Genomic DNA, 19246 nt, shown 5'->3' with positions numbered 1-19246 from the left:
GTGGAGGCAATGAGTGTGTTTTATGCCAAAAAAGCAGACTAGCTCTACTGTATATGTTAGTAGATTTATAGGAAAAACTGGATCAATTCCAGGTTTGTGATCTAGGCATGAAGAATACGCTTATGAACTGTGTTCCTGCGTGATTATCGACTTTTGACCCATGATCCAGAGTCCATATTGTGAAACAATTTGGCTTTTCTTTATTATTTAGTTCATAGCATGCACGTCAGCAGTCACCTCTTTTACATCATTGCTGAGTGTTTTTTTAGTTTGCAATTCTTTTTACTTGGAGCACCATTCATTAGTTCCATTGACCCACTCTCGTCTGCTGATATGATCAGATCAGCTATTAGGCAATTGTCCTCCACCCCTACTGAATAATTTTTTAGTAGTCTACTCTTTAGATAATCTTGGTGTTTTCTTTCTTTCTTTCTTTTTTTTTTTTCACAAAGCATACTAAATCTAAAATTCAGATATTAAAATAATTTTCTACAACTCATTTCCACACACACACACACACACACACACACACACACACACACACATATATATATATATATATATATATATATATATATATATAAAAGCAAATTAGCCAGAGAATTTGCACACTATAATTGCTTTATATATTGTATAGCTTGTGTTTGCTTTAATACACAAACCCACACCCACACCCACACCCACACGGGACACAGTTAATTTGCCTGAGGGTGAAAACGCCTGAGTCTTTTTGTTTTGGGCCTTATTTATGTCTGAGTCTCTCTGTCTGGGTCCTTATTCATGTTGGAGTCTCTCAGTCTATGTCCTTTTATCAAGTAAAGACATGAATTGAAGACATAAATAAAAAATGCTCAAATTGGGTCTGATTACCATCAATGTTTTCATTGTTTCGTTGCATGAAACATCTACATTTCATTTGGAATTGTTTCCGAAATTTTTTTATTCTAATAAATATACATTGATTTTATGTTTCACCTCGAAACCATAGTGACGCAAACCTTTGGACATGCACAAGTCTACATTTCACACAGACTGAACGTCTAAAAAGTAGCTCCTGAGCATGCATAAGCATAAACTTCCTGTCTTGTTGACTCCACATTTATATTACTTCAACATGCATGTTTCTTTGGTCTCCTACAAACCACATGAAAGCAAACTCAAATACATGCCATCATGTCTGTGCATGACATGGAAGGTAAAAAAACAACAACCATTTATTGACCTTGCACGAGGCAAATGCAGGAACCTAGAAAACCTGAATGGCAAGTCTATCGTTGTCTACAGTTATTGTGACAGAGCTGCTTAAAACTTTTTGCCCCCTACGTGCTTTGGAGCATTTCATTTCATTAGCATAAATATATCACTAAGTTGTGTTCACTTTGACTATATCATGTTGATTTAAACTCTTCCAAAAGTTGTGAGAAGGGAAATATGTGCATTTGCTTGAGGGTTTAAAGGTTGTAAATATGAGGCAATCACATTGTTGGCGCTATTCAATGGGGGCTACACGTACACGGACACGCACACGTAGACATGCTAATAAACCTCAACCAATAGTTTCCCTGCACACAGTAAACTCCCACCCAGAGGAACCAACCTCCATCTTACTCTGAAATAAATAGTGCTGCATTCACTTGCTCCTTGCAGACTGCAAAACAGCCCAAGCAACAAACCGAGTGTCTGTTTCATCTCTCATCACCGGCGGTACAAAGAAATCCAGCAAGTAAGTATGTTTCTCTACTTTTATAGTGAATTTGCGTTTAAGGTAATTAACTATAAAGTTTGGAAGCGTATGGATATATAGTTGAGCTAGGGGTTTTGTTGATGTAGAAAAAATAACTCAAATGCACTGGAGAGAGAAAGTAACTTCCTTATTTTGTTCATTTATATTAATAACAGGAATTCATTTATAAAAAAAAATATGCGTTTATTTATACTATAACATACCAGAAAAAAACATTTAGTGAAAGGTGCACGACTTATAGATTTCAATAACGTTGAATGGAGGCGGATGTGTACAAAGAGTTGTGCAACTGTAGAAAAAAATTCTCCAGGTAAAGCAATAAAGTGATACATATTACTCAATCTTGTTAAATTATATTTTTGAAAATTGAAAACTCGATTTCAGCGTTACAATTGTATGCATTTGTTAATACTAACAAGTCGTAAACATGTTATGTCGTACACGTTCTGCAACACGTTGAGTCAAGAACTGTAATGAACTGAAACATTTCTCATGAGCATTGTGAGAGTTTTGTAGAAAATCTGGAAAATCTTCATGCAAAGTTCTACAAATTAAGCGACAAATGTTACCTTGATTTGTATTTCTGAAAAGTAGTGTAAGAATTGTAAGAACCATAAGCCAAAATGATTTTCTGAACTCTGCATAAACTGGCAAAACAAGTTGTTTCAACTAAGCAGGATTTTCAGCAATGCCAAAAGGTAAAACTGGAATGATGGAGTAATTCCTGCCTTGCAAAGTTCAATGTTTGCTCCGACTTGGAACAAATAATCAAATCTCAGAGTACACATAGTCACACAGTTTTGCAATCCTGTCTCGAACTGACCACATATCAGTTTGGATGGTTTGATACGATTTATTTAAAGGTACAATCAGCTCTCTGGACTGGAGATCAGACAGGACAAATATTAACTAAATGTGCAAGAGGGCGCAGCGTTTCCAAATCATAAGGAAAACAAATTTGCACTCAATTAGATGTACTGCTTAATATGTAAACAATTTCCATCTTCTGATAACTTTTTTATTTATTTTCTTTCTTTCTTTTTTCCAGGATGACCCACCAGTTTCCATCCCTTTCACCAAACCAGAAGAAGGAGCTGGCGACTATCGCCCAGCGTATTGTGGCTCCTGGAAAGGGTATCCTGGCTGCAGATGAGTCCACAGGTGAATTCATGTGTTATCTTAGTTAATGATTAGCTAATCATTCTTAGTTAATTATTGTTGCATGGTGTTGCAACGATGTCTACAGCACTAGTTGCTGGGCTTGCAAAAAACAGGCCTGAATATGAGAAAACTAGCCTGAAATAAACATTGTTACATTTGCATTACATACATTTGGAGATAAAGGTATCACATGATATACTTGTACATATTTCATAGCTTGATATTACCACAGTAGCGTTCGAAAAACGATAGCGGCGTGTTGGAGATCATGACTGCTGCAAAGTTGATTACATTTCTTATATATTTAACATATACCGTCTCGATTATTGTCTTATTGTAGAATTGAAAGGCCGGAATAACACACAATGGTTTGTTTTTTTCACCCCAAAGTTAATCATTTTTTAATTACAGCACTTTCTGGAGCATTTCATTCCTCTTTATTTTTCCTTCAATTTGTCAACACAAATAATGTATATTTCCAAAAGAGTGACACGTAATTGATAATTTTGTATCCATTCATAGTTTTATTAAAAAAGTTAGTTCCCGCTATCACTCGCATTGTAACTGGTATAATGTTGTATACTTTCCAGCTTCTGCCATTATTATAAATTTTTTAAACCTGGGAAGACCAAAAAAACCCTCTACATTTAGTCATTACTGAGAAATTACTTTTTGCCTGTTAGAAAAGTCACAGCTTTACCTGAGACTGCGAGTGATAATGGAAAGTCCTTCTTTAAAATAAATGTCACCTCAAATAATGTTTATGACTTCTTACTACAGAAGCAATAACGTATTAGAACGAGGACATGAATATGTCTAATCATTACACATTGAACAAAAATGTCAACAACAAGTCTGTCATTCCTGATTTAGGCACCATGGCAAAGCGTCTGCAAAAGATCAACGTGGAGAACACGGAGGAGAACCGCCGCTTCTTCCGAGACCTCCTGTTCTCCGTTGATCCTGCCATTTCGCAAAGCATCGGAGGAGTCATTTTCTTCCACGAGACACTGTATCAGAAATCAGACAAGGGCGTCCTTTTTCCACAGGTCATCAAGGAGAAGGGAATTGTGGTTGGCATTAAGGTAAAATTGCTGTATAGGCATTATATTACACATTCTTTTCTTCACTTTGCATATATTCTGTTAAAATTCTCATGTCAGACTATTTCAAAGTCATTCATTCACTCAGCTTGTTGCCTGGACATAAGGATAAAGTGCACGTAGGGCGATCAAATGTAGGGATTGCGTAAAATGTCAGGCAAGCTCTTTTTACGACCAAGGTCTAAAGCAATGCTGTCAACTAGTACACTGCAATCCAGATGCAGACCTGGCAAAGTTTATCAGCTGATCAAACGAAACACTTGCAGCTTCATTAGCAGATTCTGTGTTGCTTACTGTTTAGAAATGTCATGGATTAGAATTTTTAATTATTGTAAATTATTTTATTTCTTCATAGATATGCTAGTACGATTAGTGCTAATTATTCTTATAGTGTATTATTGAAATTGACACACAATGTTTTCAAATGATGACTAGGCTAAGAAGTGTAATACTGTAATTCCTGCTTCCACTCAGTTCATAGTCTGTGGTGTTGAAAGTAAATGATTTTAAACATAAGTGAACTGCTCAAAGGAAACTGAACAGCAACAACGTTCACGCTAGTTGCTTATTCTGACCTTTAGAAACAGGAAATGTAACTGATGTAACCTTTGTAAATGACATCACGAGGCACGATGTAACCGAAGGTCTCTTTACCACAAGTTAGACCAGTTTTACACACCAGACAGACACATACACAATCGCGTAGAAAATCATCTTCACATATAAACAGTGTCCACAAATGAGACCATCATGTATTAATTGTGTATCTTTTGTTGCTAGGTTGACAAAGGCACAGCAGGGCTGAATGGAACAGATGGTGAGACAACCACACAAGGTAAGTCTAGCATGATGATTCTTCACTGTTATTAGAGAAACATTCAGCACTTCATGATCTGATCCTGTCACTTAGGTCTTTGAGCATTTGTCAGCTCTTGAATAGTCATTCACCCCTGTGTCTTTTAGGGCTGGATGGCCTGGGGGAGCGCTGTGCTCAGTACAAGAAGGATGGGTGTGACTTTGCTAAGTGGCGCTGTGTGCTGAAGATCTCAGACGGCTGCCCTTCCGCTCTGGCTATTGCTGAAAATGCCAATGTACTAGCCAGATACGCCAGTATCTGCCAACAGGTACCCAGTTCTTCCACCTCTACACAAACTGCCTTTGTTCATTGTGCATAAATTTGAGGCTTAAGGCATTACAAGTGGTTTTCTCTTTTTTTTCTATAGAATGGCTTGGTGCCTATTGTTGAGCCTGAGATTCTCCCAGATGGTGATCACGACCTCCAGCGATGCCAATATGTCACAGAGAAGGTGAGGTTCCTCAGAGATTAAAATGAACTGAAAAATAATCAAAAATCAAAGCATAATTTTTGTGTTGGCTTCAATGTTAAGTCCCTGCTGCAGAAACAGATGGGAGTGGGATCTGATCCAACTTCTATAAACATTAGCCTAACTCTCAAATCCAACACACATACTAACACTCATTCGTGTCTCTTGGATTAGGTCCTCGCTGCTGTCTACAAAGCTCTGTCTGACCACCATGTTTATCTGGAGGGTACTCTGCTCAAACCTAACATGGTCACAGCAGGACACTCCTGCCCCAAGAAGTACACCCCACAAGAGGTTGCCATGGCAACCGTGAGTGCCCTCAGACGCACCGTACCCGCCGCTGTTCCAGGTGATTTGGACCACGTTTGGACGGTTTAATAAGGAAATAAGATTCTCCTTGTAACCTGTACTCACTGGGATTTCTTTTGTTCTTCTAGGCATCTGCTTCCTGTCAGGAGGTCAGAGTGAGGAGGAAGCTTCACTCAATCTCAATGCCATCAACCAGACTCCACTGCACAGGCCCTGGAAGCTGACTTTCTCCTACGGACGTGCTCTCCAGGCCTCAGCGCTGGCAGCATGGAAGGGTAAAACAGCAAACAAGAAGGCTGCACAGGAGGCTTTCGTTACTCGTGCTAAGGTAGGCACTGAAATAGAATTTTCTTTTTAAAGAGGGGAGCCAATTGGTTTTAGTTGGTATTGTTTATAAAGCAGGAATTTGATTCATATCTAAAACATACAGTGGGAATATTATTTATAAAGCAGCAGCTGTAGATCTGCCAAGTGAACATCATGCTTCTCCTGTTCACCCCCCACAGATTAACGGTCTGGCATCTAAAGGCGAGTACAAACCAACAGGCCAGGCTGACACGGCTGCTATGCAGTCCCTCTACACTGCCAGCTACGTCTACTAGACCAAACAGGCTACCAAACAGCAATCTTTCCTTGACCACACAAAACTGTGAATACAAAATTGACCAAAGACTGTGTCATGTTAACTTGATTTATAAACATATATATTTTGCATGCCTGGAATACTGATCTCCAAACTCATGACAAAATCAGCAAATGTTTTTTATAGATTATAAAGTTGAAAGATCTTTCTATAGTAAATAAATAAAAAGGAACATGCACTGATGGTTTGTTTTTCAGTCTTCTTTTGTGTATGTGTTGAGTCTGAGACATCATTTAAGGTTTTTTATATAATAAGTTCCTGTGCTTGGTGATACAATGTAATATGTAGGGCTTCTGAAATTGCTGTAAGATAAAGACGTGGAGCAGCTATTTATGAGGATCAATTAAAACTTTGCCATATGCAATTCCATAAGAAGCCCAATTTTGCAGGTGATCACCAGCAATTTTGAGGCGTTTTCTAAAAATCAATCCCTAAAAAGAGTGAAGCATGGGGGTGGATGCAACACAATTCCTGGCGTGGAAGGACGATATACCTTAAAGTAACACCTTAAAAACTCAACACATCAATTCTAAGTATACCTTTTTTAGTACCTGAGACAAAACAAAACTGTTGAGAAATTTATGCTTGAAAGAATTTAGGTGTATGTAATCTTTAGTCAAAGTTAAAATTGTGGTATTAAATAATAATAAAAATACATACCTTTATGATACCCATAGAATACATTTCAATTAAAAAGGAATCACTAGCATCATATCATAGCACCCGGTTGCATTTTTCCGATAACTAAGTGTTCTTATTCCTATTATACTACAGTAAATACTATTCAAATGAACAATGTATATATAATATGCACAATATACATATTTTTTATTATTATTAACGATAGAATTATATTTAATGTCTAAGAACTCTGAAAGGATGTTTTTTGGTTAATATTCATGCAGTCATTGACAGTCACAGCATTTATTCAAATAATTTTTTATTTGACTAAACATGAACAACCCAACTACTCTATGAGTACACACATGCAAGAGCAGTATCTAAGTAGCCTTTCTACACTTACAATAAAATAGCACATTTGAAAGCAGCTTGCCAAATATAAAGGAAAAAAGGACAGTGTGCTTAAAAAATAGGTGCTCATAAACGACCTAACTGCTACCTGACAGGGAAAACTGGAACGGTGTGGATTCTAAAATAGAAAATGTGTGCTTGTAAAACAACACAAAACTATTTAGTGCTTCATCTGAAAAACAAAAACAAAAAAATCCCGATGATTATCTGAAGCATATTTTAAAAAAAAAAAAAAAAAGAGAAAGAAAATCACATGACAAAGTGGTTAAGACCTTATCAATCCCGAACCTATGTAGCCCTTACCATTAAGACCTAACACAAAATAGGAAGACAGTCTATTTTTCGAGAAATGTGAAGTAACAATTGATGGTCTTGTGAGGTATGGAGACACAGTGAGTCAGGCTTTATGGTATAGCATGTACGATGTCAATCTAACCTGAGATTCAGACACTACAGGCTGTTTTGGTGAATGAATGCAGAGGTGCGCACCAAGAATGGGATCGATGTGAGATCCGTGTGAAATCCACGAGATTCCTTTGGGTCTCCCAAAAAAAAAAAAAAAAAAGTTGATCATGGGAGGAAACAGATGTCACATTAACTATACTGGACGTTTGTTCCTTCTGTTTTATTACTTAATTCTTGAGGGTAAATAAATACGGATCACTTCACCAGAATACATCGTGGAACTACTACTGAACTAACCAGGCTTGATCTTCCTACTACAGCAGGAAAGTGCGGCATTAAAAAATTGAAAAAAGAAAATTGTGCACACCTCAGAATGAATTCATTCTTCTTTAATCGAAAACCACCACTAACTCTGACATTAGATCATGGATATTTTGTATGATAAATCAGATTTCCTCACAGAATGTCCTCACAATCTCTGACTTTAGTCACATTAAAATCCTGCTACACTTGTAGTTGTTGCTCATGGACACAAGTATTATTGTAATGATGGACCTTTAAAAAACACGGCATGTGATGTAAAGTTTAGTCTACTAACAACCCTTCACAAATAGCTACCAACGAACTGCAATGTCTTTCTACACCTAGTTACATCAACAGAGAATTATGTGTGAAGTTTTTCCACTGACGCTACTACACTTTCTATAAGGTATAAGGTAACTGCAACGGCAGTAAGTACAAGAGTGTGTGTGTGTGTGTGTGTCTGTCTGTGAGAGAGAAAGACAGAGAGAGAGAGAGAGAGAGAGAGAGAGAAAGAGATGTGCTGGTATTAACCAACCATATGTGGTAAAAAAACAAAAAAAGTTCTTACAGGTGCTCAGGCAAGATATTAGAAAGTGGACCATGTTATGCTTTAAACACTTCGGTCGGAAAAAAAGGGCACCACTGATTAAAATAATCGGTCATTTTAAGCACACTAAAAAGGCAGAAGCTCTCAGACATATAATGTGGAGCCATGTCCTTTTGACATCACACAACTTTCAAGAAGCTAGTGAAGGAAAATGGCAAAATATCAACCTTTTTTTGAAATGATGTATTGTTCTACACTGTTTTCACCATTCAGCTGTATAGTTAAAAACCTCCAATGGATGAGAAACCTTTCTCTGAAAAGGTTTGGCAGAGGCCAAGTGAAGTCAGTCTCATGGAACGGGCTGAGGAACAGAGGCCTTTAGACTATAGGTTTTGTCGTTTTGGGATTCATCGACTCCTGGGTGGTTTAAAAAAAAAAAAAAAAAAAAAAAAAATTCAAAATCTTGAACTAGGCTCTGGAGGTCTCATCACATGATGTAAACCTTTTCGGCCTGGGAGAAGCTGAAGACTTCTTTGGTTCTGGGGCACACCACCTTGTCGTCTTGGCGAATAGACAAAAGAGACTGTAGAAGGAATAAAAAAAAAAAAAATATACTATATAAATACATACCATTTTATACATCAAGCAAACTGAAACTTATATAGTTATGAGATGATATAAAAGCGGATTCTCATTATCTAAAAAAAATGAGGTATATCCTTGAAAAAATAAAAATAATTCTGCCTCTACACATTACAAATTCATTGTTAAATGAATCAATCAATTAAAACAATCAATGTAGACATGCTCTTTAGATTCGAGTGGTAATACAAAAATATTTATTAACTGTTTAGGAATTATAGCCATTTTTTTCCTTGGTGAGGGAAAAACCACTTCAGAACCAACAGCCAACTATAAAAACACTGAAGGAAATGGGTGCATCAACAAGGTCTGCAATCAAAAGACTCATGAATGTAAATTCAAACTGAGTTATAGCCCAGCAATGATGTTACATTCTTTGGAAAGATAAAACAAAAATTGTATTGTAGCAAAATGGTATTAAAAGAATAGTATGGAGATGGAAAGGAAGGGCTCATGATCCAAAGAATGCAACACCATCTGTCAAATATGGCATTGTTGTAGCATAAATGCCTATTAGTGGTCTTGGCCATCAGTGCTTACTGATGTTGTGATTGCTTTTCACTTACTGCAGACAAAACTAAAGGCAGAAAGACTCACAAACAAGCAACAACTTAAACAGCTACAGTAAAAGCCATTCAATAGAGCAAAGCATTTCAATAAAGTCAAACTTAACATTTGGTTGCCATTTATGTCTTCCAGACGTAAGAAATTGCATTTGTATTGGAAATAATGTGCCGTATTTTCCAGACTATAAGCCGCTACTTTTTTCCCACGCTTTAAACAACGAAGCGGCTAATATATGGATTTTTCCTGAGTTTTTCCCGGTTTCACAATCTTCAAGCCAAAACACTGAGCCCCATAACATTAGACCAATGAAATTGCCGAACAGGTTCGGGTGAACCAATGAAATTCTTTATATTAAATCAGATGCGCTTCCGCACCACATCACAAATATGGATGAGGTTCCTCTGATGTTTGACCTGCCGCTCACTCGGACTGTCTACGGGAAATGTGAATCATTCGTCACTCTGAAACTGCACTGGAGCAATAAACACTCAGTAAACCCTGCAAATGGGGGGCATGCTAGGAGAGAGCAATTATATCCTTAGACTCTAAAGGATATAATTGCTCTCTTCTAGAATCAGATATAAATATATGTGGTAATACAAGATTTGATAGCCTGACTGATTATTATTCGTGTCTAAGTAATAATGATAATCAGTCAGACTATCAAATCTTGCATTACATTTCGGTAATGTTTTCCTCTTAGAGCAGGGGGAAAGTGGACCCAAACCATGTCATAAAAATAAAACCAGACAAAACAGAGAAAGAACCCAACCGACATAGAGAGTTGTACAAGGCTGTCACGTAACACTTCTATACTTACATTATAGCCATAAACATAGCCATTAGGCAGCATCATGGGTGGGTTGTTCTCGTTCATGACCTCTCCAGAGATTTTACACACCAGACGGGAGTTTGCGCAGTGGGCCATAGGGAGAGGCTGAGCCAGCTTGTTTAGGGACTTGCTGCAAACAGGACAGTCTGGGTTTTTAGAGGTACCATCCTCTTTGTAACACTGTCTGTGAGCCAAGAGTCAAGGGCATTAACTTATATTCATCAGATTACCAGTGTGTCATATATGTTAAGAACAGTACTGAGACACCTGACTTTCTCAGCCATACGAGGCTCTTCCCCAAACTGTCAACCGAGAGGAGGCACACGATTGTAAAGGATGGCTTTGGTTGCAGTAGCATTAAATTATCTTCAATTGATTTAGGAAACCCAAACCTGTTCCAGCATGATCGTGCCCCTGAGCACAAAGCCAGTTCCAAGATGATATGCTTTATATTGGTTGGAGTGGAAGATCTTGAGTGGGCTGCTATAGTGCTCTGACCTCAACCCTATTGAACACCTTTGGGATGAATTGCAATCCAACTGCATCCAAGGTCTCCTCACCCTACATGAGTAGCTGAGTTTCCTAACACCCTTGTGGCTGAATTAACACAAATTCCACAAATATACACTAAAACCTTGTGGAACATCTTCCCATTGAGTAAAGGTTATGACAACAGCAAATTGGGACTATAATGTGGAATGCGATGTTCAAAAAAACATATAGAAATCTAATAGTCAGGTGTCCACAAAATATAATTATATATAATTGAACAGTATAGAATTTTATGGTAGGTTTAATTTAACAGAAAGATAAATATAAAAAAAAAATATTAAATGAAATTGTATTTGATAGTGTGAAAGAAGTATTTGATCCCCTACCAACCAGCAGGAATTCTGACCACCACACACCCAAATTAGTCCTGTCCCTTTAAGAAAGTAATCCTAATATCAACTCATTATGTGTATAAAACACACCCATTACATACCAGCCTTGTGCAGGTCTACAATCTAATGCCTGACATCCTTTGACAGCTCTTTGCCCACAGTGGTGGAGAGGTTTGAAAGGAAGAGGTGGATTCTGTAACAGGTGTCTTTTATACACATAATGAGTTAAAATTAGGAGTTTTTACCCGAAAGGAACAGGATTAATTAGGGTTTGTGAGAGTAAGAATTCTTGCTAATTTGGTTTGGGATCAAATACTTACTTCACTCCGTCAAATACAAAATCATTTATAACCTTTCTTTAATTTTTTATGGATTATTTTTTAATATTCTGCCTCTCTCTGTTAAAAATAAACCTACTACAAAAATCTAGACAGTCCATTTCTTTGTAAGGGGGTCAATATACAAAATCAGCAGGGGATTAAATGATTATTTCTCCCACTGTACATATGTATGCCCTTGACACATACTATATACATGCATACTTTAACACTTTTCAAATTTGCACTATTAAAAAAAAAAACAATTTATAAAAAAAAATTATAATAAATAAGATAAAAAACCCTCTCGACAGAGCTGTAGTCCGATTTATCTTGAATTTGTAATTCAGCGTACCAGTGTAGATTTATCCATTGATAGAGACTCAAAGCACTTTGACAAGGATGTCTGCTAAATGTCGCAAATGTAAACGTAAACATACAAGTGTGTTGCAGAATATTTCTTGCAGAAAGAGTTAATACCTTAAATACCACTGAATGTTATTAAACCAAATAATGACTAATTTTGAAAACCTAACACTGTAAATGAGTCATTGCCACAAATTGCATTTGTTTCAAGGACATGCAAACGGTTGCCTCATACTAAGAATGTGTTAACGGTAACTCTAAATGCTATTAGGAAAATGTGGTGTGTTGGAAGTAATCAAGCTCGAAGCTGTTGAGGATACGGGGTTTTGATGGCAGACAGCCCTGCCTGCAGAGTGATGGTGAACACAGAGTTGTTCCCCAGCTGGTGTAATCTGTAATTGTCGTATCTGAATTGTTGGATCAGCATTTTCCAGCGGCCTGGATCCAGAAGGTCCTGTGTGAGACAACAAGCTGTCTGTAAATCATTTCATGGTTTCCAACCCCGACATCTGACACTGCTCATGCGTTTTTTAGGAAACCGTTTTCCTGGGCTTTTCCGAACTTGACTAGGCTTTCACGATCTATAATTGTAAGGATTTCTCAGTGTACAGTGAATGTTTTTAACTGCAGTTCAGTTTAACCTAAATTAACCGGCACCAACGTTAACCATCATCCTTCCTTCTAATATAATCATTTGAGCCCATAAAAATGTTTGCTCCAAGATCTTGACCAAGTCTTCTTTGTAAGAGAGATTTACTATCTCGCTGTAATGCTCATTTATAAGGATTCGATGGACTACATTACAGGAATCTAAATATTCATGAGTATGTGTGATGTCACTTGAGCATATATTACAATGTGCATCCTCAGTAACCAACATTACGCTTTTCAACGAATATTATACTGAATTACGGTTGAATTATCGTATTGAAATGAAGTTGTTGCGCTTAATCGCTTTTTATAGTAACAGTTAATTCACAGATTTCTAGGAATGACACCGAGGTCTAAAAAATAAATGAAATGCAAATGAGATGTAAATCATCATTTATTTAAAGAGGACATGTTAAATCATTGGAGTATAAAACATTAAAAAACACTTCTACACTGCTTTATCTCAGGCTAAACCCTAGATTAATTGCTTAATAAAAAAATACTAATAAAAGGTCTGTCCAGAAAGCTCACCTTGTATGGGGAAATGTGAGTGTCAGAAGGAAATGCCAGCATGCCCATCACCTGCCGAACCTCATCCAGCTGCCCTCCTTCTGCTTGGCTAAAGTGTTTACGTGCATGTCTACAACACACACAGGTCAATTTTACAAACAATATCTACACAAAAGGTTCAACTTGAACGTAATTGCTTTTTATTACAGAAGGTGGTCACCGTACCGTACTGCATCCATGCGTTTGTTCTGTCGAATGAGCTCGATAAATTCTTGGATCCTTAAACTGAACTCCAGACAGCTCTGAGGAGAAAAAAAAATAATGTTCAGAAACCGAAGCTTTCTTAAAAAAAAAAAAAAAAAAATCAGGTCTGCTAAATAAACTGCGTTACCTTCATTTTTCTCAGGCGAGACTTGTTGTCATGGCACCAGGCCAAGCAGGTAGCTGTCTCCTGCCTTTCAAGAGATTCCTCCACTTCCTTTGCAGTGAGGAACATCTCAATGTTGACCAAATCCTGGCAAATATGTAAATATGTAGAGATCAATTCAATCAGTGTTAAAAAAAAAAAAAAAAAAAAAGATCAAAACTCAAAAAACGTGAACATTTTGATGATGACAGAGGCACACCTCGATCCCACTTTGTTTGGCGAGCTTGACGGCGGTGTTGTAGTAGCCGCAGCGCAGCAGGTGCTCCACCATCATGCGGTCCATGCGCTTCCTCTTCCACACACTGACGTTAGACGGCTGGTCACTGCTGTGCTCCTTCAGGTGCTCGATACGCCGTTTACAGAGCTTAGCGCTCTCATCTTCAGCCTGGATTGATTCTGCCGCCTTCAAGAGATGTTACAATGAGTGGTAGACGTCTGGAGTTATAGTTGGTAGGTCCAATGACCAGAAACCAGAAAACTAGGAATTGGGATGCTGATGCCAGGTAAAACATAATACCTTTGCTCATCTGTACTAGAGTTGAAACTAATGATTATTTTTGATAATCAATTAATTGAGTTCACTACAATTCTATTTATAATGATTTAGAATTTACATTTAATTTGCTAAATATTTTCAAAAGCACCTTCAAATATCATTTGAATCACAAAGTCAAAAGGAACATTGTAAAATGATATTGTAAAGATCCTGACCATTACTGAACGTTATTTGAGTCTAGCAATGTTTTGTACTAGAATTTAAAGAAACCTTGCAAACTAAGTTAAATGAACAGAGTTATATCACTACTCCTTTCGCTGCTAATATAAACAAAAAAGTGAAGCGTAATTGTCAAGCTATTAAATGCTTAGGATTAATGATACCTTCCGTTTGAGTGCACTTAATTTCTCCACCACACCATCCAGCAGAGAGACCACAGAGTCCACCACAGGGAAGGAGCTGCTCAGGGTTTTCTCCAGTTCAGCTACCACCATGGTCACGTGGCTTGTCTCGCGGTCTATGTTCTTCTGTGCGGCACGGAATCGCTTGTTTAACGTCTCATAAGGAACCTGCAGGGGATAAAACTCGTTGAGGCTTTGGAAATCACCGGTGTCAGTTAAAAGGTTTAAAATAACCATTACAGATTAATTAGTGGAGCAATTTGTGTAATATTTTTCCATTTGGTCACACGGATTTCTACAGCAAAAATACAATAAATGGTTCAATTCAAGAGGTCACTCCAGATGAGTTTTATAGTCAATTATATAGTCTGTCACTGTTAGTAGGATGAGAACAAGGGGGGGAAAACTATTAGTTGGATGCCCCATTTATCAGAATTCTCTTTTTGTTTTATACCCAATTTAACACGCTGCTTTAACGTCATTATTGACAATATCCAAAGCATTATGCACTAAACAGATCGCTAGTATAAGAGGCCTTGATGTAAAATGTATAAATGTCCCTTGTTTGAATGTTATCACTGAAATAATTTGGATTTTCCCTCTCAAACAATTTACAAACTCGATACCCAAAATTTTATATATATTATACATTTTTTGTCTATTAAATGTATTACTAGTGGTACAATAAATTACAAAACGGCTTTTGCGTCACGGATCGAATTATTTTTCAGATCAGCAAAAAAATGGCCAGGAGACAAATATAATTTGCTTTCCATGTATTACAAGAAAATTATAGCAAGGAAATGCTCCCATACATGCGATTTAAATGATGCAGGATGCCTTTCAAGTTCTTCTGCTCCACTGCAAGCCATTGTTAATGACTGATTATGTCACTGTCCTGTTCACGTGAGCACATGACTGCTCTGCGTAGTTACGAAATTACTTAAAAGGCAATATCGGCAGGAAAAAACTATTACGATTAAAACACAAGTTTCAAAATATCATTAATCCGCGGGTTACGTGCGTGCTGAACGGTGAGTTGTGATCCATACTGATCGAGGATGAACCTCGACCTGATGCACCCGATTATTACTCATTGTTTATCAAAGCATCTCAACGCGGGCAATTTTTTTTACAGCACGATTTCACGTTCATTTTCCTTCTTATCAATATTATATTCCATAAAACACCTGACCATCACACCATATGTGGTTCTTCCCAATCTTTTGCCATCAAGTTGAAAGCACACAATTGCAAATGATTTCTTTGCATTCTGTAGCATTACTTGTTCCTTTCTCTGGAACTTAGAGGCCCAAAGCTGTTCTGGCATGCATGAAGATATGGTTTAAAAAGGAAAGAAAGAATGGTGCTTTATACTTGTCACATGTACTTTACAGCACAGTGAAAGTCTTTCTTTACATATCCGAGTGATGTTCAGACCTGGGGTCAGCCATGATACAACCCTTGGAGCACTGAGAGTAAAGGGGCTTGCTCGGGGGGCCACAAGGGTGTCAGCTTGTTTATATAGGGGCTTTAACCTGCAACCATCTGATCAGCAATTCTTTATATACTTACACAATACTATAAAAAGTATACCAATACAGTTTAATGTAGTAATAGGTATGTGCTAACTAGATACTGGTGATACCCACACCAACCACTTTATTAGGAACACCTCTATACCTGCTCAATCATGCAATATCTAGCCAGCATAATAAGTTCATTAATGCCAAACACTATATGATCAGTAACTTGTGACTTGAAGGTCAAATGTTTGTTGGTGCCAGAAAGTCTTGTCTGAGTATTTCAGAAAGGTGCTTTTTTTTGTCGCATGTACATTTCAGGACACATTCTTTTTTTCGCATAGTCCAGGAATGTTAGGAAGACGGGGTCAGAGTGCTGGGTCAGATATTGATACAGCACCCCTGGAGCACAGAGGGTTAAAGGTCTTGCTCAAGGCTATGGTGATACTGGGGATTAAAACCCTAGACTTCTTTCAGTAACCCAGACCCTTAACCGCTGCCCTAATCGGCTGTCTATTGCAAGTGTAGCCCATCCATCCTAAACGTTCCGCACGCTGTGTATTTTCCGAGATGCTTTTCTGCTCACGATGGATTCAAAGAGTGCTCGTTTTGAGTTACTGTAACCTTCCCGTCAGCTCAAACCATACTGGCTGTCCTCCATCAAACCCCCACAGATGCACAACTCTATAGAGCAGAGCAAGCAAGAAAGAAAATCCCAGACCCCTTTCAGTTTCTGAAAAACTCACAACAGACTGCAATTACAAAAGCTAACTTGAGTGAATGTGCAGATCACGTGTTCATCCCAAAAAAATTAATGCAAGTCCTTAATGCAAATCTATATTATACGCACAAAGAATAAATCCAACGATTTGACGTGCTGGGCGCATCGAACAGAAAGCAGAAGCAGCAGCAGCACAAATAAGCATTGAAATTCTGCATGCGTGCACAGGAGACGGAAATGAGACGCAAGTCAGACAGAGCTCGTTTATGCACAATGAATAGCCGATATTAGGCGTCTGATCTCGACATGCAGCTCTTTCCCGAGCATTACTGCATGCATGATGCTTGCTGTAGGAGGGAGAAGGAGGGGAGGGGAAGCAGTGGCGCAGAGAACAAAGGTGGCAAAGCAGCCATCACGTGTTTTTGCCATGATTAAAACCAAGACACGTGAACGTCTCCCGGTACGACCCTGTGCGTATGATCGCATGCACAGAATCCCTGATCAGCAGCTACACGGATATGTATCCCCGTGCATAAATGCATCCCGTGCATGTCTAACCAGTGCAGATTATTAGTGTCACCTTAACCAGGTATTAGATAAGAGATAACGTGCACTAGGTACAAGATGCCATTGCCTTGTCTCGATCACAAGCTAAAGGCAAAACAGCAGAATGGCAGGTTGCATTTGCGCCATGTTAGATATGAGCAATGTGGCCTGAGCCATTTTAGGAGCAATGCACCGTTTATTTCTTTCAGGAGAACGCCATTTATTTCTGTAGGCAGCCTGCAGGGGAGGCTAGAACATGATCCAATGGGCATCAGAGCGTTTTTTATGACATCCAGGATTCCGATCTGATTTTACTAAACAAAGCACGCTAACGGAGCTGAGTTGCATTTACAGAAGACACTAGACAGTCGTTCCACTTTACTAATTAAAAACTCAATATAATCTCTAATGCCAGTTCTCCCCCTTGTGCACCCCTCTCCCTCTCCCTCCTCTCTCTCTCTCTCTCTCTCTCTCTCGCTCAGCTGAGTTGTTTTGCTAACTTGTTTAGCTTTAGCTCCCTGAACAAACCCGCACAGTTCTACATTGATTTCAAATCTCTTGACATCTGATTTAAACAACACCACTTACCACAAGGCAAGCCTACATCAGTTAATCATGACCCGACCCTTCCTGCTGGGATTGTCCATTAAAAATTAAGAAGTTACGAACCTTCAAAGTTGGATATTCTTGAACCTTAAGAGCCATAGAGAGTTGAGCAGCTGTTTCTTGTACCGCCATCTTGGTTTTGGAGAAAATGCTACGCATGCGCAGAGCATATCGGGGCGCTAGTGACAGCTTGTTCATTAGTCGCCTATACAGTGGATTTCACAGTCAATGGGTTCTCTACTGTCTCCTACTGACGATATAAGGTATTACAGCTTTGAAATGTTGGTCCTAAATGTTTGTCTACACAAACCGTAGAAAGGTTATATATTGTTATTTATTTATTTTCTTTTTCTTTTTTAAATGTTGTTATCTGATTTTATTCACATTTTCTTTTCTTAGTTTGTTTTCTGTTTTATTTTTTTAATTGCTATTTAGTTTTCTGATTTGTTTTTTTGTTTTGCACTTCTATAATATATGCCACTGTAATATATCCTGTATAGCCAAAATGTTGTGAATACCTGCCATTACACCTATATGTGTATCCTTACCAAACTGTTATAAACAAAACATCTACAAATGTTCTTCACTAGCACAAAAAAAAACTACCCCAAACCTCCTCTCCATGACAATGCCCTATGTATAAAGTAAGTGCCATAAGGACATGGCTTGCCAAAATTGGAGTGGAAGAACTGCAGTGGCCTGAACAAAGAGTTGGCTTCAACTTTATTGAACACAACTGGATTGCCAGGACATTTTGCCCAATGCTTGTCCCCAACTTCAATAATGTTCATATGGCTGAATGGACACGGATATTCCAAACGGAAAGGCAAAACAAGAACAGGGACTGATGGTTTTTAAATGTAATGTTCAAAAATCATATATACTGTAGATGTGGTGGCCCTTTAACTTTATACAAATCGATTATACAAAATATATCATTTTAAATCACGTCAAAAATTTTTTTTTTTTTTTACAAAAGTAACCTTTCCAACAAAAATGTTATGTTATAAATAAGTTTTTATTTCAGTTAAGATAAGAAATGCAGTGGAAGACTGATAGAATAAATGTGTGTGTTCTTCTTCGAAAACGATATATGGATGGCCATAGGAGACGTACTTTGATACCAGGTGTGAACGACAAAGTGTGTCAGCTGATCTGATTATATGAGGTGGATGATAATACCAG

The 19246-nt window shown here is 37.9% G+C and overlaps 2 protein-coding genes across 3 annotated transcripts; one reads left to right on the top strand and one right to left on the bottom strand.

Annotated features, from left to right (window-relative positions):
* The first annotated feature begins 1566 nt into the window (after positions 1-1566).
* On the top strand, positions 1567-6467 carry aldob (aldolase b, fructose-bisphosphate). Of its 2 annotated transcripts, none has more exons than XM_046850134.1 (9): positions 1567-1723; positions 2793-2905; positions 3779-3990; positions 4789-4843; positions 4972-5132; positions 5232-5315; positions 5508-5682; positions 5771-5970; positions 6149-6467. In XM_046850134.1, the coding sequence occupies exons 2-9, from the start codon at positions 2794-2796 to the stop codon at positions 6242-6244; spliced, it is 1095 nt and encodes a 364-aa protein (XP_046706090.1). In that variant the 5' UTR covers positions 1567-1723; position 2793; the 3' UTR covers positions 6245-6467. The 2 variants fall into 2 exon arrangements, with proteins under 2 accessions (XP_046706090.1, XP_046706091.1); XM_046850135.1 differs by having other exon boundaries at positions 1623-1727.
* Positions 6468-7208: 741 nt separating this feature from the next.
* maea (macrophage erythroblast attacher, E3 ubiquitin ligase) lies at positions 7209-18242 on the bottom strand. The gene is made up of 9 exons (XM_046850133.1): positions 18125-18242; positions 14648-14833; positions 13968-14171; positions 13733-13855; positions 13567-13643; positions 13363-13471; positions 12501-12634; positions 10602-10797; positions 7209-9155 (listed from the first exon to the last, which is right to left on the bottom strand). The coding sequence occupies exons 1-9, from the start codon at positions 18218-18220 to the stop codon at positions 9060-9062; spliced, it is 1221 nt and encodes a 406-aa protein (XP_046706089.1). The 5' UTR covers positions 18221-18242; the 3' UTR covers positions 7209-9059.
* Between the last annotated feature and the right edge of the window lie 1004 nt (positions 18243-19246).

This window comes from Silurus meridionalis, chromosome 5 (assembly GCF_014805685.1).
Source record: "Silurus meridionalis isolate SWU-2019-XX chromosome 5, ASM1480568v1, whole genome shotgun sequence".
In the NCBI taxonomy this organism is placed as follows: Eukaryota; Metazoa; Chordata; class Actinopteri; order Siluriformes; family Siluridae; genus Silurus; species Silurus meridionalis.
The sequence above is the reverse complement of the archived record's forward strand: the minus strand, read 5'-3'. Positions and strand labels throughout refer to the sequence as shown.